Source organism: Pristis pectinata, chromosome 26 (assembly GCF_009764475.1).
Source record: "Pristis pectinata isolate sPriPec2 chromosome 26, sPriPec2.1.pri, whole genome shotgun sequence".
Taxonomy (NCBI): Eukaryota; Metazoa; Chordata; class Chondrichthyes; order Rhinopristiformes; family Pristidae; genus Pristis; species Pristis pectinata.
Window position 1 is genome coordinate 21,646,083 of NC_067430.1, and position 25,622 is coordinate 21,671,704.

Genomic DNA, 25,622 nt, shown 5'->3' on the forward strand with positions numbered 1-25,622 from the left:
ACTGGCAGCAGGTTGACCCAAGTACCAGATATTGCCTATTGTCAGCTCTGTTCTTTTCCACTACTCTTTGTTACAAATTTCTAAAAATGCAAACATAATTTACTTTCAATGGCAAGGAAAGCAATTTGAATGACTTTTTTTAAAGAATAAAACAGAAAAAGATGAAGGATGGATTTTCTTGTTAAAAGAAAACATCTAAAAAATCCTATTACAGTAAAACTTTAATAATCCACAACCAAATAATCGGAAATACTGATGGTTTGGCATCTGGTTTACCAAATGCCACACTTCCTTCCGATTCACTGGGGCCCGAGTTCCTGCACTCTATTTAAACTGATCAGGATCCCTTTTCATGCTTTCTGTCTAAACTTACCAGGCTTACTGGGAAGTGCATAATACAGTGCAACGTAAAAAACATGAATTAAAAGTGTGGGGAATAATGTTTAATAGTCTGGAAAATCTGCCAGTCCGGCACCAAAGTCCCAAGTGTACATATTATCAGAGTTTTATTCTACAATTTTCAAGGTTGTTTACAACAGATTATCTGTAAGAAATTAAAGTCACATCTACGTACATATTTCAAATGCTCCCATCTAAACATTTCAATTCGCTCACGTTACAGAAAATTGTGTTATGATCAAGGTTGTTGCGCAGGCCGATAGGGTTGTCAAGAAGACGTATGGTGTGTTGGCCTTCATTAGTTGGGGTATTGAGGTCAAGAGCCGCGAAGTGATGTTGCAGCTCTATGGAACTCTGGTTAGACCACCCTTGGAGTATTACGTTCAGTTCTGGTCGCCTCATTATAGGAAGGATGTGGAAGCTTTAGAGAAGGTGCAGAGGTAATTTACCAGGATGTTGCTTGGATTGGAGAGCATGTCTTATGAGGATAGGTTGAGTGAGCTCGGGCTTTTCTCTTTGGAGAGGAGGAGGATGACAGGTGACTTGATCGAGGTGTACAAGATGATAGAGACAGATCAAGTGGACAGTCAAAGACTTTTTCCCAGGGCTACAATGGCTAACAGGAAGGGACATAATTTTAAGGTGATAAGGTATAAGGGGGATGCCTGGGGTAAGTTTTTTTTTTAAAGACAGAGAGTGGTGGGTGCGTGGAACACACTGCTGGCAGAGGAGGTGCAGACAGATACATTAGAGACATTTAAGAGACTCAGATAGCCACATGAATGATAGACAACGGGAAGCTATGTGGGGGGAGAAAGGGTTAGGTAGATCTTAGAGCAGGATAAAATGTCGGCACAACATTATGGGCCGAAGAGCCTGTACTATGCTGTAGTGTTCTATGTAAAACAATTGTGTCAATGGTAAAATGGGAGTTCGGGGCTAGTGAGCTTGAGACTTGCAATAAATTAAATTTTCCTGCAGGATTTTTAAAAATAAAGGTGTTCTTAAATAGCTGCAAGTTTATTTTGTTACTGCTAAAGATATTAAAGGCTCTATGTTACATTGTTTAGTAAAGTATCCTTGCACAAATAACAATAGAAGCGAATGCTTGCCAATTTCCACTGGCCTCCTGAGCCTGTATTTTTGAGAGACAACAGCATCTGATTACTGTGGAAAGATTACATTGAAACAGTTATTCACCCCCCAAAAACAGCTTTTTCTCTGCTTGTCAATTTTGCATTATAACCTTGCCTCCATTGTATTATAACAAATTCTGCCTGCATAATACAAGTAGTATACAATTTGTATACAAATACAAATTCATCAATCGTGTCATATTCATGTTATGGACACATGCATTACAGTAGACCTACTGACATTTTCCCCACAAAAAGAGAAATCAAACAATTTCACTTTGTTCTGAGCACAAAAACGTCCATTTATATTCCATATTGCAAAATATCACCCAAGTGTCTTTCACAGAATCATTACCAAACTAAAAACCAGTGCCAAACCACATAATCAGAGACCAAATACAAATGGAAAATGCTGAAAACATTAACTGGTCAGACAGTATCAGTGGAGAGAATTCATGCTTTAGGTCAACGAAGGGATGCAAAAGGTAGATGCAAGCAGATGCAAGAAAAAAAATCTTGGGGAGGGGTTGGCAGTGGGGCGGGTGAGCAATTGTGCGTATTCAGGGGGCCATGCATGAGAAAGTTGTATTTGCAAGAGCAGGTGTAAGAGAGGACCATTCATTCACATGGGGTGCTTTGAAAGAGAGCAAGAGAGGTTTCATGAAATGTAAGAATATTACACCATACAATGTAAAATGTATTTAGAAACTCAGGTGAAGCCGACAGTCACAAAACTTAACTTTCAGGCAAATAGACACAAGTACGCATTTAATCTTTGCTTCATCGAGGAACTTTGAAGATTGAAATTAGTTCATCCATTTAGCAACTGCTCAAATGCATGCAGCATAACACACAATTGTTTTGAATAAACTGGTGGATCTGACAAATCACGTGGTCACTGTATGAAACAAGTCTCAAAGTTACTGGATTCCTCTTGAAATCTCAAGTGATAGAGCACTATTTCAAAACATTACATATGTATAAATATAAAGTATGCACTTAAAAGAATAAAGGTGTAGATTATTTTCTAAATGGGGAGAAAATTCAGAAATCAGAGGTGCAAAGGGACTTGGGAGTCCTAGTTCAGGATTCCTTGAAAAATTAATTTGCAGGTTGAGTCAGTAGTAATGGCATTCATTTTGAGAGGACGAGAATATAAAAGCAAGGATATACTTCCGAGGTTTTATGAAGGCATTGGTCAGACTGCATTTGGAAAATTGAGAGCAATTTTGGGCCCCGTATCCAAGGAAGGATGTGCTGGCCCTGGAGAGGGTCCAGAGAAGGTTCACAATAATGATCCCAGGAATGAAAGGCTGAACATACAAGGAGTGTTTTATGTCTCTGGGCCTGTACTCGATGGAGTTCAGAAGGATTGGGGGTGAGGGGGGAAGATCTCATCAAAACCTACCAGATACTGAAAGGCCTGGATAGAGTGGATGTGGATAGGATGTTTCCATTAGTAGAAGAGTCTAGAATCCAAGGACACAGCCTCAAAATAAAGGGACATCCTGTAAAACTGACAGGAGGAGGAATTTCTTCAGCCAGAGGGTGCTGAATCTGTGAAATTCATTTCCACAGAGGGCTGTGGAGGCCAAGTCATTGGGTGTACTTAAGGCAGAGATTGATAGGTGCTTGATTGGTATGAAAGGGTTAAGGGTTACATGGAGAAGGCAGGACAATGGGGGTTGAAAAAAAACAGCCATGATTGAATGGCAGAGAAGACTCAATGGGCTGAATGGCCTAATTCTGCTCCTATATTTTATCATCTTATGAAGGTTAAGGAAGCTGAAATCGGACAGGGCCCTTAAGGAATATAAAGGAAGCAGAAAGAACTCAAACAGGGAACCAGGAGGGCCAAAGGATTAAGGAAAATCCCAAGGCACTTTATGCATACATTAAAAACAACAGTGTTGCTAGGTAAAGGGGAGGACCACTCAAAGACAAAGGAGGGAATTTATGCCTGGAGCCAGAGGACGTGGGTGAGGTACTAAATAATCCAGCAAACTATAGGCCAGTAAGCCTTACATCAGTGGTAGGGAAGCACTGAGAGGATTCTTAGGGATAGGATTTACTTGCATTTCGAAAAGTTCAGTCATATTAGGGATAGTCCTTGTGGCTTTGTGCCAGTGAGGTCACGTCCTACAAACTTGATTGAGATTTCTGAGGAAATGACAAAGATGATTAATGAGGGTAGGGCTGGGGATGTTATTTATGTGGACTTTTGTAAGGCATTTGACAAGACCCCTTGTGGCAGACTGACCTAAAAGATTAAGACACATAGGATCCATATTGACTTGTAGACTGTATCCAAAATTGCCTTGGCCATAGAAGGCTGAGGGTAGTGGTGGTGGTGGGGTTTCTCTGTCCAGAGGTCTGTGACAGTTGGTGTTCTGCAGGGATCAGCGCTGGACCTTTTGTGTGTAATAGAATCATTTGGATGAAAATGTAGATGGCCTTATAAGCAAGTTTGCAGGTGACACACAAAATTGGTGGAGTTGTGGATAATGAAGTTTGGCAAAGGATACATCAGGATATACATCAGTTGGAGGTATATGGGCAGAAAAATGGCAGATACAGTTTAATCCAGACAAGTGTGAGGTGTTGCAATTTGGAAGCTCAAATGCAAGGGAAAAGTATACAGTAAATGACAGGACCTTTAAGACCATTGATGTACAGAGGTATCTTGGGGTGCAAGTCCATAGCTCCGTGAAAGTGGCAACATACAGAATGCTTTCCTTCATCAGTCAGGGCATTGAGTATAAAAGTTGACACACACTACTCCAAATATGGCCTAACCCCAGTTTTATATAATAGCTGCATGTCATGTTGCAACTGTATAAAGCTTAGGTTAGGCCACTTTTGGAGTAGTGTCTGCAGTTGTGGCCACTGCATTACAGGAAGAATGTGGAAGCTTTGGAGAGGGTGTGGAAGAGGTTCACCAGGACATTGCCTGGATTAGAGTGTATTAGCTAGGAGAAGAAGTTGTACAGACTTGTATTGCTTTCTCTAGAGTGTCAGAAGCAGAGGGGAGACCTGATGGAAATTTATAAGTTTATAAGAGGCATAGATAGGGTAGGTAGTCAGTCTTTTCCCCAGGCTGGAAATGTAGCTTTAAGGTGAGAGGTGCCAAAGTTTAAAAGGAGATGTGTGCTGCAAGTTTTTTTTTTTACACAGAGAATGGTAGGTGTCTGGAATGGACTACCGGGGGGAATTGGTGAAAGCAGATATGATAGTGATGTCAAACATAGAACAGTAGAGCACAGGAACAGTTTCTTCGACCTATGACGTTGTGCCAAACAAAAAAAAGCATGGTTAAGAGGCATTTAGATAGGCACTTGAACATACAGGGAATGGAGGGATGTGGATCACATGCAGGCAAATGGGATTAGTTTAATTTGGCATCATGTGGGCCAAAGGGCCTAGTCCTGTGCTGTACTATTCTATGTTCTTAAACATTTTTTATTTAACTCACCACAGAGACATACATATATGAATAACTGCAAGCAGACTTGTCAAACCCATTAAAATCTTTTGAAAATTGTCTTTACTGCATAGAATCTACTATTAAATGGGTAGGCAAATAACCTAACCTTTTTCATCACTTTCACCAGGACATTGCCTGGATTAGAGTGTATTAGCTAGGAGAAGTTGTACAGACTTGGATTGCTTTCTCTAGAGTGTCAGAAGCAGAGGGGAGACCTGATGGAGATTTATAAGTTTATAAGAGGCATAGATTGGGTAGGATGTGAAATGTTAGAATGTGAAAAGAATTTAGTAAAAAAAACCTCAAGCCTGCTTCAACATTTCACATGGCTGCCACCTTTGACCTCAAATCCACTTTTTGTGTCGTCCCCACCCCACCACACACACCCTCTCCACCAGGTCTCTCAGAATCTTGCATTTCTTTCAAACCCCAAACATTGTATACCTATTCCTACATACTGTCCGCAAAAGGTTAATGCTTTTGTTTCAGGTATCAATCCAGCGAACATTCTATTGCCTTTCTTCAAATCTCTTCTCTCTGTGTCATCACTTGTAACTCCCTTATTTCTCTCATTTACTCCCGAGAGGTTTATGCCACATTAAGCACAATAGGCAACTTTAAAATGTACTTGATTTTTCTTACCTTCATTGTCAATCCATTTCAGTGTAATTGGCTGATTCTGTTGTAAATTGCACATATCCCTCACTTCAGAGCACATTCCATCATAAGTGATTGCTGCATCAAGGTCTGTGATGAGTATATCCCTGTTGAGAACAGAAAGGCAGGGGAATCTAGAGATGACTTGCTTCATTTTACCTTTAATACATTATATTCCTTTCCTTGTTACAACATTCTATTATTTTGACATAAGATTTACCTCGTGCATTGTACCAAAACATGCAAGAAATATTGTGTTAATTTCTCAGGAGTATTGAATCTTTTCAGAAATTATTAAAAGGCACAAACCACAGAACCAACAAATAAACAAAAGGGGTTAATGGCTTTATTTCATTCTTATTAATGCATGCTCAACCATGGTTTTCTTTGAATCTTCTAGGTGTACAATTTACAATTATGAACATAGAGGAAATAATATCTGTACCTTTGGGTAAATATCCTACATTTGTAATTTCCTAAATTACTGGTTCCAGCAGAGCACCAGAATTTTGATGGGTTTGGGAGGAAATCCTTTAAATGCTGCATTATCTTTGAGGTTGACAACTTTGCACGTTTTAAAGATTCTTTAGGAAGGGTTTTGTTATTATTTGTGTCCAGTAACCTCCATAAAGAATACAAGTCCATTAGATACCACACAAGAACATAGCAATAACCTAGGTCATACCAAATTAATTAACATGCCAACGTTCATTGTGCTGACTTACATACAAAGAACAGTCATATAGCCAAGCTGTAAGAGGAGTTCCACCTTCTACAGAATTTAATTACAGAGCAATTCACTGGTTACATTAGAGGGAAGAAACCAGAAGCAGTCACAGCACCCAAGAAAAGATTCAATGATTCCATCTTCAAACTCCAAATAGGCTCATGGAACAACAGAAAGATCTAGGGGAAATGGTGAACAACAAAGTCCCAAAGACATGATGGCTCAGTTGTCATGTCCATTCATGTTTTAGTAACTTACATTTGAACAAATCTGAATGATACTGAAGTGGGAAGCTTTTATTTCATGTTCCAAGATTCAACTGAGAAGGCAGAGTGGCATCTAGAACAGGTCGCTTTTCTTGTAAACAGCAGGTGGAAATGTGCAATTTACCTATTTTATGGGGATCACACTGCTACTACTTTCTGGCAAACAAGCATTCAATGCCTCACTTATGTTCTGGCAAAGAAATTGTGCAGCAAGGGAGTGGAGGTGGGTAAGACAAATTCAAGATGCATAGCAAGCATTATGCAATTATCTTCAGTAACTACGTTTTGGGACCCCCTACTCTGTGATTTTTATAAATGACTTGGATGGAGGAAGTGGAGGGATGGGTCAATAAGTTTGTGGAATACACTGAGGTTGGAGGGGTTGTAGATTGTGCAGAAGGTTGCCGTAGGTAACAACAGGATATAGACAGGATGCAGAGTTGGGTGGAGAAGTAGCAGATGAAGTTCAATCCGGAAAAGTGTGAAGTGATACACTTTGGAAGAATGAATATGAAGGCGGGCACAAGGTTAATGGCAGGATTCTGAGCAGTGTGCAGAAACAGAGGGACCTTGGGGTCCAAGTCCATAGATCCTTCCAAGTTGCCACGCAAGTTGATAGGGTGGTTACGAAGGCGTATGGTGTGTTGGCCTTCATTAGTTGGAGGATTGACTTCAAGAGCTGTGAGGTAATGTTGCAGCTCTATAAAACTCTGGTTAGAACACCTTTAGAGTATTGTGTTCAGTTCTGATCACCTCATTATAGGAAGGATGTGGAAGCTTTATAGAGGATGCATAGAAGGTTTACCAGGATACTGCCAGGATTAGAGAACATGTCTTATGAGGAAAGGTTGAGCGAGCTAGGGCTTTTCTCTTTGGAATGACGCAGGATGAGAGGTGACTTGATAGAGGTGTATAAGAGAGGCACAGATAAAGTGGACAGCCAGCACATTTTCCCTATGGTAGCAATAGCCAATACCAGAGGACATCAGTTTAAGGTCAGAGGAGGAATGATCAGAGGAGATGGCAGAGGTAGGTTCTTTACACAGAGAGTGGTGGGTGCCTAGAACGCACTGTCGGAGATGGTTGAAGAGGCTGATACAATAGGGAACTTTAAAAGGCTCTTAGATTGGCACATGGAAATAAGGAAAATGGAGGGACATGGGCTGTGCAGGAGGTGTTCATAGAGTTCGGCACAACATCATGGGCCGAAGGCCCTGTACTATGCTGTACTGTTCTATGTTCATTGTTACTGAAGCTCTCCTAACCCTTTTGTGCAGGTGGAGTGCTTTTTTGACATCCAAGCCTTGGATGAACCTTAATTTTCTTCACCTAAACATTGAAAGAACCAACGCTGTCAAGTTCAGAGTCTGCCCCAAACACAGGCTCAATCAGACCAAAGTTCACAAGGCTGCAATAAGTGCAAATGGAAAATTAAGCTTACACTGGAACTGTGCAAGAGGCCACAGACAAGATAGGTCAGAGTGGCAGTGGAATGGAGAATTAAAGAGACAGGCAGATGGATTGTAAACCAGGTGGAGTTGTTCTTTACAGCAGTTATCCAATCTGTATTTGGCTTTTCCAATGTCAAGGTGACCACATTGTGAGGACCAAAGGTAATACATTAGATTGCAATGAATCATAAGGTGTGCACTTCAACAGGGTTAGGAGCATTCTAAGTTAGTATTCCCGGTAGCATAGAGCCGTGCCTGCACTGAGTCAAGGGGTGGGGGGTATCATATTGCTTTTCTTTGATTGTTTGTACCCAGTTCATTGTGTGTGCATGTGTTTTACCCTTGTTGTGATTTTCCCATGCTCGCTATCACCGGTGTGCGTGCGTGTTGCCCCCGTTACCTTTTCCCTGCGTTTATCTTTGTAAATAAATCATTTCACTCTAGGACTGTGTTTAGAGACTGAAATGTATTTGTACATTTAGCATTGCCTTTCTGTTACAGAGGATCATCCTGCTCTACTTGATTTTAGTAGCCATCTACGTGGGGCTTTGCCTTCGCACCCTCATCTGTCCTTCAAGACCACGAACCTGTTTTGCAACATACCTCTATCAGGTATTGTAAGGCACTGACAAAATAATGCCAAAGCTACCACTGCAAAACCCTCCAAATTCACTGGATGGACAAGCGAACCATGCTAACATCCCCAATGTTAAGGCCCTAGTCACACACAATCGGCCATATCACGAGCATGCCCAACACCAAACTCACAAAACAGATATTCAGAACTCTGACCAGATAGAGGTAAAAATTGAAGAATGTACTCAAAGCTCATCTGAATTTGCCGTGGAGAAGCTCATGGAAGTTAGAGAATTCAAGGAAGAGAATGATGTCCCTAAACATATTGATATTATGAAAAAGGAAGTGTTGGCAGTCTTGAGGTGCATGAAAGTGGATAAATCCTTGGGGGTTTATCATCTGAGGACATTGTGAGAAGAGAAGAAATTACTGGGGCCCTAGTAGAGATTTTTACATCTTCCTTCACCAGGGGTTCCAGAAAACTGGAGGTGGCTAATGTTCTGTATTTAAAAAGAGCTGCAAGGACAGCCAGGAAACTACAGGCCAGTGAGCCTGACATCAATGGTGGGCAGTTACTGGAAGGAATTCTGAGAGACAGGATTAACCAACTTTTGGAAAGACAAAGACTGAAGAGGGATCATCAGCATGGCTTAGTGCATGAGAAATCATGTCTCTCAAACATTTTGAAGAGATGACCAAGAGGAGTGATGGGGCTAGGGCTGTAGATGTTGTCTACATGGACTTTAGCAAAGCTTTTGACAAGGTCCTGCATGGTAGACTGGTTCAGAAGGTGAGATCCAAGAGGAGATAACCAATTGGATACAAAATTGGCTTAGTGGAAGGTGTCAGAGGATGGTAGTGGAGGGTTGTTTTTCCAGATTGGAGGCTTGTAACGACTGGAATGCAACAGGGTTCAATGCTGGGTCCCCATTAATGGATTTGGTTGAGAAGGTAGGTGACATGATTACTAAGTTTGCAGATGACACCAAAATTGGTAGTGTGGTGGACAGTGAAAAAGGTTGCCAAAGTTACAACAGGATCTAGATCAACCGGAAAAGTAGGCAAAAGGAATGGCAGATGGAATTTAACTCAGACGAGTGTGAAGAGATGCATTTTGGGAAGGTAATCCAGGGCAGGACTTGCATAGTAAATGATAGGGGCCTTGGGAGTGTCATAGAACAAAGACCCCTAGGGGTACAAGTACATAGTTCCCTGAAAGTGGCATTGCAGGTAGAGGGTGAAGGTGGTGAATGGCATGCTTGCCTTCATCAGATGAGGCATTGAGTATAAGAATTGGGGAGTCACATTACAGCCGGTGAGACCACACTTGGGAATATAGTATGCAGTTCTAGTTGCCTTACTATAGGAAGTACGTGCAGAAAGGGCACAGAAAAGATTCACAAGGACTGGAGGGCTTGATTGCAGGGACTGGAGGGCTTGAGTTGTAAGAAGAGACTGGATAGGCTGGGAATGTTTTCCCTTGAGCAAAAGGAGGCTGAGGATTTATGAAATCACGAGGGGCATAGACAAGGTGGATGGTCACAGTCCCCCCCTCCCCCCAGCATAGGGAAGTCAAAGGGCAAAGGTTTAAGGTGAGAGGGGAAAGATTTAAAGGGGATTGGAGGAGCAGGTTTTTCCACACAAAGAGTGGTGAGAATATAGAACATGCTGCCAGAGTAAGTGGTACAGGTGGGTACAAGTACAAATGTTTAAAAAACATTTGGACAAATACATGGATGGGAAAGGTTGACAAGGGATATAAGCCAACTGCAAGCAAAAACAGATTAGATCAGGAAGACACCTTGGTTGGCATGGTCGAGTTGGGCCGAAGGGCTTGTTTCCATGCTCTCTGACATTACAGCACACTCCTATATATTTCTATGTCCTTTGAATAATAGCCTTCACTATCAGTTCGACAGCTGGCAACTATCCAACCCACATGTCCAGCTTTTCAAAAACCAAGGCAAACCAAGTGTTTTTGCCATTCCATTCCTTCTTCATTTTCTGGCTGCCCAATATGCCAGAGGGGATTTTCTTCTCTAAATTTTTTCTTTTAATTTTTTAAAAAATGTCTGCTTGTAATTTTCCTGTATTTCTATTTGTCATGGCTTTCATTGATGTTGCAAGTTCAGTTCTTTTTAATTTAGATTCCAGGAGTGTGACAATCTAATTCCTGGTGTTTAACTGCTCAATGCTTTTTCTACAACAGCAACAAGCTCTTACAAATCTGCTAAACAGCAACAGGAAGATTTAATTGTACAAATGCCTGGCACTGACACACAAATGTAGGGCTCCCAGAATTAAGACAGCGTGAATGCAGTTGTAGTTTTGAAATGGTGATAAATCAGAAATTAATGCTACAGTACTTATAATGCCATCAATCTCAATTTCTCTGGGATCTCAAATTTTTTTTGTGGATTGCCAATTTAAATTGTTGACTGCAACACAATTAAACTTCACTACTGTTAAATTAAGAACACATAACTAATCATCACATTACTTGTCAGTGAAATGTCACTGAAACTAGTCATCTTATTCCATCGGAAAATCTGAGCTTTAATTATTAATACCTCCAGTAATTTGATACTGAATTTATGAAGGTATATTGTAGCTTTCATAAATTAACCACATCAGATGTTGATACCAGATCATAAACCAATAGAAAATGAAAGCTGACTGCACTTAACATTAGCAATATTTTAACGCTTGTCGAAAAACAAAGCTTCAATGCAAAATAACAGCTGGAATTTTATCTGACAGACCACTTCATCTAGGTACACGAGAAAGGCCTTTTCCATGGCTCGATACCACATTCTTGCTCTCTCCCCATGCCATTTGATGCCTTGCATCTGAAAAACTATCTCCTTCACAAATCTATTCAGTGACTTAGCCTCCACAACCATCTATTGTAGAGAATTCCACAGACACAGAACTATCCCAGTGAAGAAATTTCTCATTTCAGTTGTCTTCTATCCTGATATTGTGATTCCTGGTTCCAAACACACCAGCTAGGAGGAACATCCTTCTTGCAACTAGCCCAACCCCAACTCAGCAATTGAACACTACTGACCACCTATTGCATGACCATGGACTTGTCTTTGATTGTGCATTTTTGTTTTTACACTAAGGTCTTGCTTTTGCACACAGTCTCCACCCCCCCACTGTATGGTATAAATTTTATGGACAATTTATTTTGTGTTCTGCGCTATGTACATGTGATGCTGCTGCAAGTTTTTTTCATTGTACTGTACCTCACCGTACTTGTGTACTTGAGAATAAAAACAATAGCCTGTCAAAATTTTGTACATTTCAAGAAAATCTCCCCTCATTCTTCTAAATTCAAGTAAATACACAGAGCAATGTGTCCAATTTCTTTTCATAGTTCCAGTTCTTCATTCCAGGAATCTGTCTGGGTGAATGTTCATTACACACTCTATTACAAATACATCCTTTCCTAGCCAAGAGACCAAATGGCAAACAACATTCCAGGTGTGGTCTCATTCAGGTCCTGTGCAAATGTAGCAAGACATCCTTGCTCCTATACTGAAGGCCAACATCTAAAACACATTTTTCAATGGACATATGGATTTTCTTAAAACACGTTAGTAAAAAGTTCGAAGAACAGCAAATTGCTGTGTTGTGGCCTGTGAGATACTCAAATAAGTAATCTTTCTATTATAAATTATTATTAATACTTAATACTTAAACAATAATATACTATATTGTACAATGGCAACATAATGAACAGTCACAGCTTGAAAGTGACATTTCTGCATTCATAGACAGATTTAGGGAGAGTGTAATTAATAACTCTAGTTAACCAATTCAAGGTTAATTTGCAATCTCGTGAGGGTTCCTTAAAGGAAAAGTGATCACAATATGATAGAATTTTGTATGCAATTTACAAGAGTAACAGATTGGTCAGGCACAGGAGTCTTGCACTTAAAAGCTGATTAGTTCTATGGGCAGAATTGTCAAAGGTTGATTGGGAAACAAGATGAAGGTCTGACAATAGATAAAAGAATTCAAAGTTCTCAATGCCAAATAGAAAGTCTGTGAGAAAAATCATCACCTACACCTTAGAAACATTAGATTAAAAGAGAAAACCTTGCCAAGACGACCAATAAGCCTGATGCTTGGGAAACTTTTGTGAAGCAACAATAAATAGTCAAAATAGAGGTCAACTGACAAGACAGAAAATGAAACTAAATTAGCAAGAAATATTATAAGAGCTTCTATAAATATGTAAAGGACAGAGTAGCAAAGATAAATCTAGGAACCATGGAAACAATGGCTGGAGACATTATGAAGAAAGAAATTCCAGAGGCATTATACAAATATATTGTTACTGTTTTCATTGCAAAACTTATAGTAAAGAGGAAATAGGGGTCCTTAATGTAATTAACACCACACAAGAAAAAAAAGAACAAAGAGAAATTATGTGGATTAAATCCAGCAAATCTTCTCAAGATGGCAGCCTGCATCCCAAGGTCTTAAAAGAGGTGACTGCAAAGTGAAAATCAATCTTCTTGTCTCTTTCCTAGTTCTGACAAAAAGGTCTTTGACCCAAAACATTTCTCTTCCCACAGATGCATCCCAATCTGAATATTTCTAGCATTTTCTGTTTTTAAAGATGCAATAACAATACTTGTCTGCAATTCCCTAGGTTCTGGAACAGTCCCAGAAGACTGGAAGGTAACACATTTAACTCTGCTATTTAAGGAAGTTGTGATGGGGAAAGAAAAGTACACTACAGATAGGTTCACCTGACATCTATTCCGGGCAAAGTGCTGTAATCCACCATTAGGAAGGTGATAACAGTGTACCTTGAAAAATCATTTGGTAAAGAGTCAACATGATTTTAAGAGAAACCAGACTAGGGGGAAAAACAATAGTTCTGTATGTTTAAAAAGTACTTGATATGGCACCACACAAAAAGGTTGCCACATTAAAAGGCTGACGAGGTTTGTGGGTAATATATTAGCATGGAGAAAGGGTTGGTTAAAGCGTCAAAATAAAAGGGTGGTAATAAATACGTTTTCAGGTTGGTAGATTGATATTAATAGGACCCCCTAGGGTGTGAGCCTTGAACCTTTATTGATATACTGGAGTTGTAGTCAGCTGAGTGTACAAGTTCTATTGCTTGGATGTGGGGTTTGATGCAAGAACAACATTTGATTGGCATTTGCTCAAAAAAGTTTAGAAAATGAGAAGTGATCTTATCAAGACATACAAGAATCAGAGACTGACTCACAAGATAGAGGTCAAGAGGCTGTTATATTTTGATGGAGAGCTAAAACTAATGAGTATAGTCTCAGGATAAGGTGATCACCATTTAGAACCCAGATAAGAACCTTATTTTTTGTATCTCTGAAAGCTAGAGATGAACAGTTATTGGGTATGATTCAAAGCATTTAAAAGTCTAAGGGGAAGAGGGATAGCATGATCAGGTAGGAAAAAAAATGGGCAAACACAGGATCATGCACAATTTTATCTTAAAATGTGGTGGGAGGAATCATTCCCCAACTTAAACTTTATTATATTCTCTACTATAATCTTGAATAATGAGCACGTCTTTTATATGGGTATAAAACAAATCCAGCTAATACTGAAATATAAAGCTTATCATTGAGTTAATGTTTTGGATTATACAGGTTGTCAATTTATGTAAAGACATAACTAATTTTTTGACAATTATTTAAGCTTGTAATGCTATTGATCATACCATTAAAAGAGGTTATAATATGGAATTTCTAAGTCTGATTCAGTATTTGATACCTGTACAAAGTTTAGGTCTTTTTAAAGACATTGCTGCACTGTTATTACTTGATTTAACTTTGTCAATTATTAATACTTTTGCATTGAGTTCTGCAGATGGATAAATCAAATTAGAATAGAAACTACAAAATGAATTTTCTAATACAAGTAACTCTGCTTATTGCACATGTCCATAATGCAAATTAGTAATAATGTGATTGATTATTTAGGGAACATTACATGGGCCACATTGGTTACAGTATGATCACAAATAGGGAAAACCTGTTTAAATATGTGCTTTGAAGATAACTACAGCTTTTTCTGCTATAACATGACTTTCTATAACACTAGGTTTTTTAGGAATTTAACTATTGCTTAACAGCAGAACTACCTAAACATAAATTTTTTGAAGAGAGTTGTTGGAGATAAGCTATCGATCCAACCCTTCTCTATGCTGCTTTTGGAACACATTGAACAAACTGTGTAATTACAGCTTTGATATTCCCTTTCATGAATATACCAGCTCAAAGAAAATAATAACTGTGATGTGAAAATGTCAGTTATTTTACTCATGTAGTGTATATCATGGGACCAGGCCAAGTGGGCACCAAATTCCACCTCACAGAATGGGAGAAAGGGAATTAAAAGACCATTTAAGAGCGAGAGTCAGAGTCATCCTACAGCACTTTGAATCAAACCAGTACTGCCATGATAAACCTAATGTTCTAGCCAACAAATCTAATTTATTAGGAGGCCACACAAGACATTTCTCAGTTTCTCTTCACTAAAGATTATTTGAAGTTCAGAATTAGAGAAACAAAGGACTGCAGATGCTAGAATCTAGACGAAAAACACGATGATGCTAGAGGAACTCAGCAGACCAGGCAGCACCCGTGAAGAAAAGCAGGCGGTCAATGTTGTTTCGGGTCAGGACCCTTCTTCAGGACTGAAGATAGGAAAAGGGGGAGCCCAAAATATAGGAGGGAAAAGCAGAGCAGTGATAGGTGGGCAAAAGAGGGGAGGCAGGGTGGACACAAGGTAGTGATAGATAAATGCAGGTTTGCCTTTGTTATATTAATGGCCAAGCGATCCATTTTGTTTAAATGGAAGGATCCAATATCTCCTACTACTTTTCAATGGTTTTCTCAAACTATATCATGTTTAAACTTAAAAAATTAGGAGTGGCACCATTGATTCTTTGCTTAAATTTGAGAAAGTTTGGAGTCCATTTATTCAATATTTTCATATGATATAGATCCCTTTTCAATAACCTTTGAATTTAGAGGTGCGGAATTGACGACATTATAATCATAGAACCATGTAACACTACAGCACAGAGAACAGGCCATTTGGCCCTTCTAGTCTGTGCCAAAACTTTATTCCGCTAGTCCCATTGACCTGCACTCGGTCCATAACCCTCCAGACCTCTCCCCTCCATATATCGATCCAATTTATTCTTATTTACCACGTCAAGTGGCAGCTCGTTCCACACTCCCACCACTCTCCGAGTGAAGAAGTTCCCCCTAAACCTTTCCCCTTTCACCCTAAAGCCATGTCCTCTCATACTTATCTCTCCTAATCTAGGTGGAAAGAGCCTGCTCACATTTACTCTGTCTATACCCCTCAATTTTGTAAACATTTTACTCTGTCTATACCCCTCATAATTTTGTATGCTGGCAGCCCTGACTTTATGCATCCAATGATCAGTCTTTAGACAGGCACAAACATCCAGATGGGAGTCTTTGACCTGAATGTCAACTCTGTTTCTCTTTCCACAGATGCTGCCTTACTTGATGCCAACATTTTCTACTTATAATACTCTTTTTTCATCGAGAAATATCAGTCCAGTTTTTTTTTCTCTTTTGCAATTTTTTTTAAAGTTTGTTTTGATTTATTACTTATAATTTTTTTGATTTGGGTTTTTTTTAATTACAAAATAAATCTTTTGCTTTCCCTTTTCGATTTTTTTTGTATTATATTCAATTACTAAGAGACCATGAGGTCTAGATTATATTTTTTATTCTTTATGATTATATATGTCATGATTGTCCTCCCGATCTCATTGTATCACATGTATAATCATTGATGTTTTTTTATATATATATATATATATATATATATCTATTATTTGAAAATTAATAAAAAGATTGAAAAAGAAAAGATAGATGCAGGTAAGAGATAGTGATAGGCAGGTACGGGGGAGGAGGAGAGAGTAGATTCACTGGGGGATAGGTCAAAGGTAAGGAGAGAGAGGAAAAAGGGTAGGGAAAAAGAGGCTAGGAAAGGGAAGAAGTGAAAAAGGAAGGTGGGGGGTTTGTGTGTGGGGGAAGGGGGGGTGGGGATTACTTAAAGTGGGAGAATTCAATATCCATGCCATCATTTCCTCCACAAGTTCCTCCAGCATTGTCGTATTTTTCATCAGTTCAGAATTAGAATCAGGTTTATTATCACTAACTTAAATGTTGTGAAATTTGTTGTTCTGTGACAGCGGTGTAGTGCAAAGACACAAGACAAAAAACATAAGACATAAAAATGACTGTAAAGTTTAACTTTAATACTCATATTTTCTGAATTGTGTATCAATTTTTGGCTGGTAAATTGGCAACAACTAGCGTTTTCAAAAAAGAGTTCTTATTATACATGAAGCTTAATAACAGACCAGATGAGCATTTTTTGTACCTCCTTTCAAAGCAAAGTTATTTGATTATGATACACACAAGGACAAAGGTAGCTCTTCAAAATAAATGAGACAAAAAATTCTGCAGATGCTGGAATCTGAAGCAATACACAAAAAGTGCTGGAGGAACTCAGCAGATCAGGCAGCATCCATGGAGGGAAATAAACAGTTGACATTTCAGGCTGAGAGCCTTCATCAGGTCTGGAAAGGAAGAGGGCAGAAGCCAGAATAAAGAAGGGGGGGGGGGGCGGGGAGAAGGTGAGGAGCACATGCAGGCAGGGGATAGGTGAATTCAGGTGATAGGCGAGTCCAGGTTGGGGGGGAAGGTAGGTGTGTGGGTGAGGGTGAGAAGATGTAATAAGCTGAGAGGTGATAGGTAGAAGAGGCAAAGGGCTGAAGGAGGAGCAATCTGGTAGGAGAGGGCAGTGGACCATGGAATAAATGGTGGGGGAGGGGAGGAGAGGAGATGGGCAGGTCATCAAGGTGGGGGGGGGGGGGAAGGAAACCATAGGAATAAGGGAAGACAAAGGAGTGGGGTGGGGGGGGGGGGTGGTGGGAAGACAAAGAAGCAGTGGAATTACCAGAAGTTAGAGAAATCGATGTTGAGGCCATCAGGTTGAAGACTCCCAAGGCGGCATTGTTCCTCCAACCTGCATCTGGCCTCAACGTGGCAGTAGAGGAGGCCATTGATAGACATGTCGGTATGGGAGTGGGATGTGGAATTGAAGTGAGTGGCCTGATGCTATGACTTAAATGCTAGCTTTAAGCATTGACTGCCAGATTTAGTGGTCCGTCAAGTTTTACTCTCCTTAATCCAGGCAACTCACATTTTGGGAGCGGGACTCTCCTCGTAAACTGTCTACTTTACAATTTTCCGCAACTCAAAACAGCGTCATTTGAGCATGCAAAGAAAGTAGCGAGTTGTAAATAAACAAACACTCGATCCCCATTTTCCCCTCCATAAATTCAGTGACAGCAAATTTTATTCTGCATCTCAAGTTTCTGGGTAGTGATTTGTAAATTCAGTTAGGGTAAATTTCCATTACCTAAATGGCCATAACACAGGGTTCACCTATACTACCAAACAAGATAACTCCATTAAGTAGCATTTTATAAACAGAAGTCAACTGTGGTAATTCTGAAGGATCACGTTTAAGCTGTTCAACCTTTTCTTTTCCTCCCAAAATTTTACATCAGCAGGGAAGTTTGGATACATTCTCCTCATAGTTCCAGCTCTTAGCACGAGTAAGGTACAATTAAATTCATGCGACATGTTTAAAATGGTGCACACAGCCAATTGTAAAGCAAACTCTCTTGATCTGAGATTGATTAGGAGCTGAATGTCCAAGGGTACACAGTGTATAGGAAAGATAGGAGGGTAGGTAGAGGGGCTGGCATGGCCCTGATGGTAAGCAACAATATTAAAATCACTAGAAAGAAGGGACATAGGATCAGAAGAGGTGGAATCCCTATGGGTTGAGTTAAGAAATGGCAAGGGTAAAATGACCCTAATTGCATTTATATACAGGCCCCCAAACAGCAGCCGGGATGTGAACTACAAGTTACAGCTGGAAATAGAAAAAAAGTGTGTCAGAGAGACAATGTCAAGATAATTTTGGGGGATTTTAACATGAAAGTGGATTGGGAAAGTCAGAAAGGTACTGGATCTCAGGAGACAGTGTGTGGAATGCCTACAGGATGGCTTTTTGGAGCAGCTTGTCGATGAGCCACCAGGGGATCGGCTGTTTTGGATTGGGTGCTGCGTAATGAACCTGAGCTGATTAGGAAACTAAAGGTAAAGGAACCCTCAGGAAGTAGTGATCATAATATGATTGAGTTCAGTTTCAAATATGAAAAGGAGAAGCTGATATCATGCGTGTCGATATTTCAGTAGAACAAAGGAAATTACGGTGGCATGAGAGAGGAACAGACCCAAATTGATTGAATAAGTAAGCTAGATGGAGGGATGGCAGCACAGAAATGGATGAAATTTCTACAAGAAATGAGGAAAGTGCAGGATCGGTATATTCCAAGAAAGAAGAAAATTATGAATGGAAAAATGGCACAAATGTGGCTAACGAGAGAGGTTAAGGCTAAATAAAAGCAAAAGGGAGGGCAAACAAGGAAGCAAAAATTAGTGGGAAAACAGAAGACTGGGAAGCTTTTTAAAAACTTAGAAAGAAACTAAGAAAGTCATTAGGAAGGAAAAGATGAATTATGAAAGGAAGTTGGCAAATAACATACAAAAGGATACTAAAAGTTTTTTTAAAATATGTCAAGAGTAAAAGAGAGACACGAGTAGATATAGGACCGATTGAAAATGATGCTGGAGAAATTATAATGGGTAACAAAGAGATGGCAATGAGACGAAATGAGTATTTTGCATCAGTCTTCACTGTGGAAGACATCAGCAGTATACCTGAGAGTCAGGGATCTCAGGGTGTAGAGTTGGGCTGACCTGAATGGACTAAAGACAGATAAGTCTCCCGGACCAGATGAAGTGCACCCTCGGGTTCTGAAGGATGTGGCTTTAGAGATTGTGGAGGCATTGGAGATGATTTTCCAGGAATCAATAGGCTCTGGCATGGTTCCGGAGGACTGGAAGGTTGCAAATGTGGTTCCGCTGTTTAAGAAAGGAGGGAGGCAGCAAAAGGGAAATTACAAGCCTTAGTCTGACAGCGGTGGTTGTAAAGTTATTGGAGTCGATCCTCAAGGACGAGGTTATGGAATACCTAGAGGTGCATGACAAGATAGGTCCAAGTCAGCATGGCTTTCTTAAGGGAAGATCCTGCCTGACCAACCTATTGGAATTTTTTGAGGTAATCTCAAGTAGGATGGACAAGGGAGGAGCAGTGGATGTTGTGTGTTTGGCTTTTCAAAAGGCCTTCGATAAGGTGCCGCACAAGAGGCTGCTTAATAAGACGAGTGCCCATGGAATTACAGGAAAGATATTAGAATGGGTAGAACATTGACTGATAGGCAGAAAGCAAAGGATGGAAATAAAGGGATCCTGTTCTGGTTGGCTGCCGGTTCCTAGTGGTGTTCCGCAGGGGTCAGTGTTGGGACCGCTTCTTTTTACACTGTATATCAATGATTTAGATTATGGAATAAATGGTTTTGTGGCTAAGTTTGCAGATGACACCAAGATAGGTGGAGGAGCAGGAAGTGTTGAAGAAGCAGAAAGGTTGCAGGGAGACTTGGACAGTTTAGGAGAATGGGCAAAGAAATAGCAGATGAAATACAATGTTGAAAAATGTGTGGTTGTACACTTTGGAAGAAATAAAATGGGCAGATTATCTAGATGGGGAGAAAATTCAAAATTCGGAAGTGCAAAGGGACTTGGGGTCCTTGTGCAGGATACCCTGAAGGTTAACCTCCAGGTTGGGTCAGTGGTGAAGAAAGCAGATGCTATGTTGGCATTCATTTCAAGAGGAATAGTGTATAAAAAGTAAGGATGTGTTTGTAATAGATAGCTGGGAACGCAAAGGTTAACGACTGGCAGTGTAAGAGTTAATAGTATGCTTCTCATTGTAAACAGGTTCTCAAGGTAAAGAATGATCTCATGTATAGTGTGATTTAGTTTTGTCTAGTTTCAATGCCAGATGCAAGTGGAAAAGAAGTAGTTTTTTTAGACATATCTTGTTATGCTAGAAACTTTATGTAAACAATTGCCTGTGTAAGAGTAACTTCTTACCTAGTTTTCCCTCAAAAATGGGTATAAACGTATGCTGTATCCGAGTCCTCTTTGAGTGGGTTTTGGTATAGAGTTAGGGTTACATGGTTCTCTCTCTCTCTATTCCCCCACTCCCGCTAGCGAAAGCTAATAAAGCATTTATCATAAGTTCTTTGGTTCTGCTGTTGTCTGATTTATTTTTTTTGTACAGAAGCGCAGGTCGACTTTGACATGTTGATGAGGTTGTATGGGGCACTGGTGAGACCTCATTTGGAGTACTGTGTGCCGTTTTGGGCCCCTTATCTTAGAAAGGATGTACTGATGTTGGAGAGGCTTCAGAGGAGATTTACGAAGATGATTTCTGGAAAGAAAGGGCTGATGTACGAGGAGCATTTGTTGGCTCTTGGACTGTATTCATTGGAGTACAGAAGAGTGAGAGGGGACCTCAGAAACATTTAGAATGTTGAAAGGACTAGACAGAGTAGATGTGGCTAAATTGTTTTCCATGGTGGGCGAGTCCAGGACAAGAGGGCACAGTCTTAGAATTAGAGGGTACCCATTTAGAATAGATGCGGAGGAATTTCTTTAGTCAGAGGGTTGTGGATTTATGGAATTTGTTGCCACGTACAGCTGTGGAGGCCCAATCATTGGGGGTGTTTAAGGCTGAGATTGATAGGTATCTAATTAGTCAGGGTATCAAGGGATATGGGGAAAAGACCGGGAATTGGGGCTAGATGGGAGAATAGTTTAGCTCATGGTGAAGTGACGAAGCAGACTCGATGGGCCGAATGGCCTACGTCTGCTCTTTGTCTTGTGATCCAAACAAAAGTCTGTATGCAAATTCTAATTTCTTCACAAATACAGTGGAATAAAATTAAAGTAAAAATGATACATTTCTATTTTAACATCTTCATGCAAGCACTCTGCACAATGTTTAAAATATTCACCAAAAACTGTGCTTTTACTTTTCGTCTGCGTGAATATTTACTATGATCGGCTACTCAGCCAGCAGGATAACATCACAGGTGTTGAACACCAGCAATCTCCTTGAAACCTGATACTAACCAGCATCTGAAAAGGAACACGACAGCGATTACTAGAACTTTGTTCATAATATTCTCCAAAGGTTAGTGCTGAAAACCATATTTTTGCCTCTGACTGCAAAAATCAGAGCTATTTATTCTCAGCCCAGAGAGTGAAAGACAGCTGCTCAAATTGCTGTTTAGGAGAGGTGTGGGGATGGGGGAGAGAAAGAATGAAATCTACAGAAATGATAAATTAACACCTCTGATCATTGTCCCTGCCTTGATCTTGAATCCTTAACACATCCCCTCATATAAACAGTATTTTCTTTAACTGACTCCCACAATCCCTTCCCAACCCTGACCCCACTCCCCTTTTTTTTTAAACCATTCTTCCTCACATACATCCAGTGCTTCTTCATCCCCAGAGTGAAACTAACGCAACTCTGTTTGACCCAAATACAACTTTTGGTCTCAACATTATGCAATAAAAAAAATCTTAACAAAACTAAAATATAGATTAAATAAAGCAAGTGAAAAATTAAAAACAAAAGTGAGACCTATTTCTAATCCAAATATGAACTTAAATCCCTGGTAAACATATCCAAAAAGATAATATCTGGTATTTCATCAAGAAGAATTCCAAATATTAATTATGGGAATGAAATTCATTCATGAAAGCTATTTCTCAAATTTTTATTCAAGGGTAGCCAATTTGTTTTGCATTGATTAAAAGCTCCCATTAGAACAAATATTATACAGAACCAATTACTATGTTCCCCCAAGAGCACATAAAACACAAATGGAGGGCTTATTATTGGAAGGACATTCTTTCCATCAAAATTACTTTCAAAATGCTTGATAACATTTCCCAATAATTGTCAGCTGTAACCTAATTAAAGATAGCAACTTTGTGGCAGCATAGAAGGTCATTTTTAATATTCTGAACACAACCTTCCAGTTCCACTTCATTCTTTTTATTGAAGTCAGAGCACTATGGGAGAAAAATGCCAATTCTAAGAAATGCATTCCAGGTTACTTAGTAATAAAGTGATTGCTTAGCAACTACAAGGCAACATGACTTACTGGCAGACAGAGCTGCAATGCAATTTTTGGGTTACTTTCAGAGCAGTTACATATTTCAGGGTGACTTAACATCTACATTCAACTCTTACTTTTAGTCTTTTATTCTGCAATTAGCTAGTTAACAGTAAACAGTATTCCAGTAAAACATCTGGGCAATTGAAGGTCAATTAAGTGAATTTCCAAAAGAAATCTTGTAATCACAGCAATAATCTAAAAATTTCCAGCTGTCATAAAAACCTATGGTTCACCAATGTTCTCTAAGGAACTCTTATCCCTACTCAGTCTTGCCTATATTAACTGCAGATCCATATCAATGTCATTGAATCTTAACTGAAATAGCCTAGCAAGTCATCCAAATATATCAAGCTGCTACAAAACACACTACTATCATCAAATGGAGAGCACAAAACTAGATAGAGTCAATAAAGACAGACACTGCCCAGCTGACCAACCCCCCCCCCCCCCCCCCCCCAAAGTCTCCCACCTTGACATCTGGGGTCTTGGAGCAAAATTGGGAGAATTGTACCACAGACAAGTGAAGCAACATCCCAAAAGAAGATCTAATAGCTTTCCAGACATTACCTCCCATTACCAATGACTGCCTTGTTCCACTTGCATGACAAGCATACTTGGCAATGGCAACACAACTCTACAAAGTTGAAACCTGCTCCGAGAATCCACAACATTGACTGTGGACTCAATGGAGTCTCATGGTATCAAGTTGACTGAGGCCACGAATATCCCTTACTGATTGTCCTCCCTCAGTTCATGAATGAATACTCCCCCACATTGAACATCACTTGGAAGGAGGTGAAAGCGCTAGAGAACCTGAAGGGGAGATTCAGCAGGGATGTTGTCTGGGATGGAGTGTTTCAGTTATGAGGAGAGATTGAAGAGGCATATTGTTTTCCCTGGAGCAGAGAAGATTAACAGGGGATATGACTAAGGTATGTAAAACTATGAGAATGGATTGGGTAGACTGCAGGAAACTTCTTCCCAAATCAAAAAGATAGCTAAAACTTGATTTAGGGTACGGGGCAAGATATTTACAGGGAATCTGAGAATAACATTTTTCATGCAGAGAATAGCAAGTACCTGGAATACACCGCCAGAGTGGTGGAAGTAGAGTTGCTGACAGCACTTAAGATATCTAGATGAGCACTTGAATCACCTAGGCATAGAAGGCTAGAGGCAGAATGATGGAAGATGGGATTAATACAGATGGGTGCCCATCGATCAGTGTGGTGTGGCAGGCTGAAAAGCCTTTTTATGTGCTTTATGACTCTATGACTTGGAGAAAGCAGTGATGGCACATAATTTTTTTTAAGATAGGAGGCATTAGGAGTGGCCCACTGCTAATCATTACTGATTGCGCCTTGAAGGACACAACAGGAATATTTGTTCCACGGCAATTGGTGAGAATGTGAGATAAAAATACCCATTTAACATATCTACCATTAGGTGCATCAGTTCATGCCAGGATGAGAAACAAAATAGTCTTCACATTGAGGATACACTCCATTGTGTTGTTTAGCATCATAATACTAAATAAATTTAGAACACTTCTAGAAGTTCCAACCCAGCCATCCATGAAGTGCAGTGGATAAATCAGCAGTAGCAAAATTCCATTTTACCATAATCTGCATCATATTCCACATCTCCCTTGCTCGATAGTCAGGATGAAATTTGGACATTAAGCACAACTCAATGAGAAATACCACAGACAGGACCAGGACTAGTACCAGGCATAACACAAAATGAGATATCAAGTAGGGGAAGCCACAACAGTGAAAGCAGCATGCTACTGACAGAGCTAAGCAAACATAAAACCACAGTTCAAAAGAGCTCTATAGTACTGCCAGGAGGCAGCTTAAAGAATATCCCATCCACAATGACGGGAGGCTAAAATGCAAATGCAATCGACAAGGCAGAAGCATTTACCACCATCTTCAGCCAAGAGCAACAAGGGGATAATCCATTCTATCCTCATACAATCTTAGTATCAGAATCCAATCTTCAGCCAGTTATATTCCCTCCATTATTTCAACAAATGAGAGTACTGGATATAGCTGAAGATATGGCCACTGATGACATTCCAAATGCAATATTGAAAATGCAGATCCTAGAACCAGGCCTTTATAGTACAGTAACTACTTTCATGGAGAAATAAAAGTTACAAAAAATAAAAACTATAGAAATCTGCCTCCTGTAGGGACTCCATTCCATTCTTCTAGTTCCTCTTTCTCCAACATTGGTCTTTCTGCATAGGTATCTCTGAAATGTCTTCCTTCTTCCCAAAAAGTGGCTCTACTATGGTTGCTAAAGCCCTTAACTCACATCTATTTCCTGCACCTTTGCTCTCATCCATTCTCCTCCCAGAGGATGGATAGTTCTCCTAGACCTCACATTCCACCCCATCAGCCGCCACATTCAATGGATCATCTGTCACAACTTCCATTACGTTTAATGGATTTCCATCTTCATCTCTTCCTTTCAGCATTCTGAATGGACTGTTCCATTCATGACTCTGATTTGCTCTTCCATCTCAACCAACCGTTCCCTTTCTCATAACACTACAGGAGATGCAACACCTGCTCTTTGTACTTTGTTCTTTCCCACCATCCAGGGATGCAAACAGTCCTTCTAGGTGAAGCATTCAAACTTCTTCCAATCGAGAGTATCGAATTCAGTGTTCACAATGTGGTCTCCTC

The 25,622-nt window shown here is 39.9% G+C and overlaps 1 protein-coding gene across 2 annotated transcripts in view; it reads right to left on the reverse strand.

The window, feature by feature from the left end:
- The window catches only part of prkcz (protein kinase C, zeta), a 303,127-nt gene that overhangs the window by 260,617 nt on the left and 16,888 nt on the right, over window positions 1-25,622 (reverse strand). For both annotated transcript variants that reach the window (XM_052039280.1, XM_052039279.1), the window contains exon 2: window positions 5,662-5,783. In XM_052039280.1, the coding sequence (XP_051895240.1) occupies window positions 5,662-5,783 (122 nt within the window). The remainder of the gene's footprint in view (window positions 1-5,661; window positions 5,784-25,622) is intronic.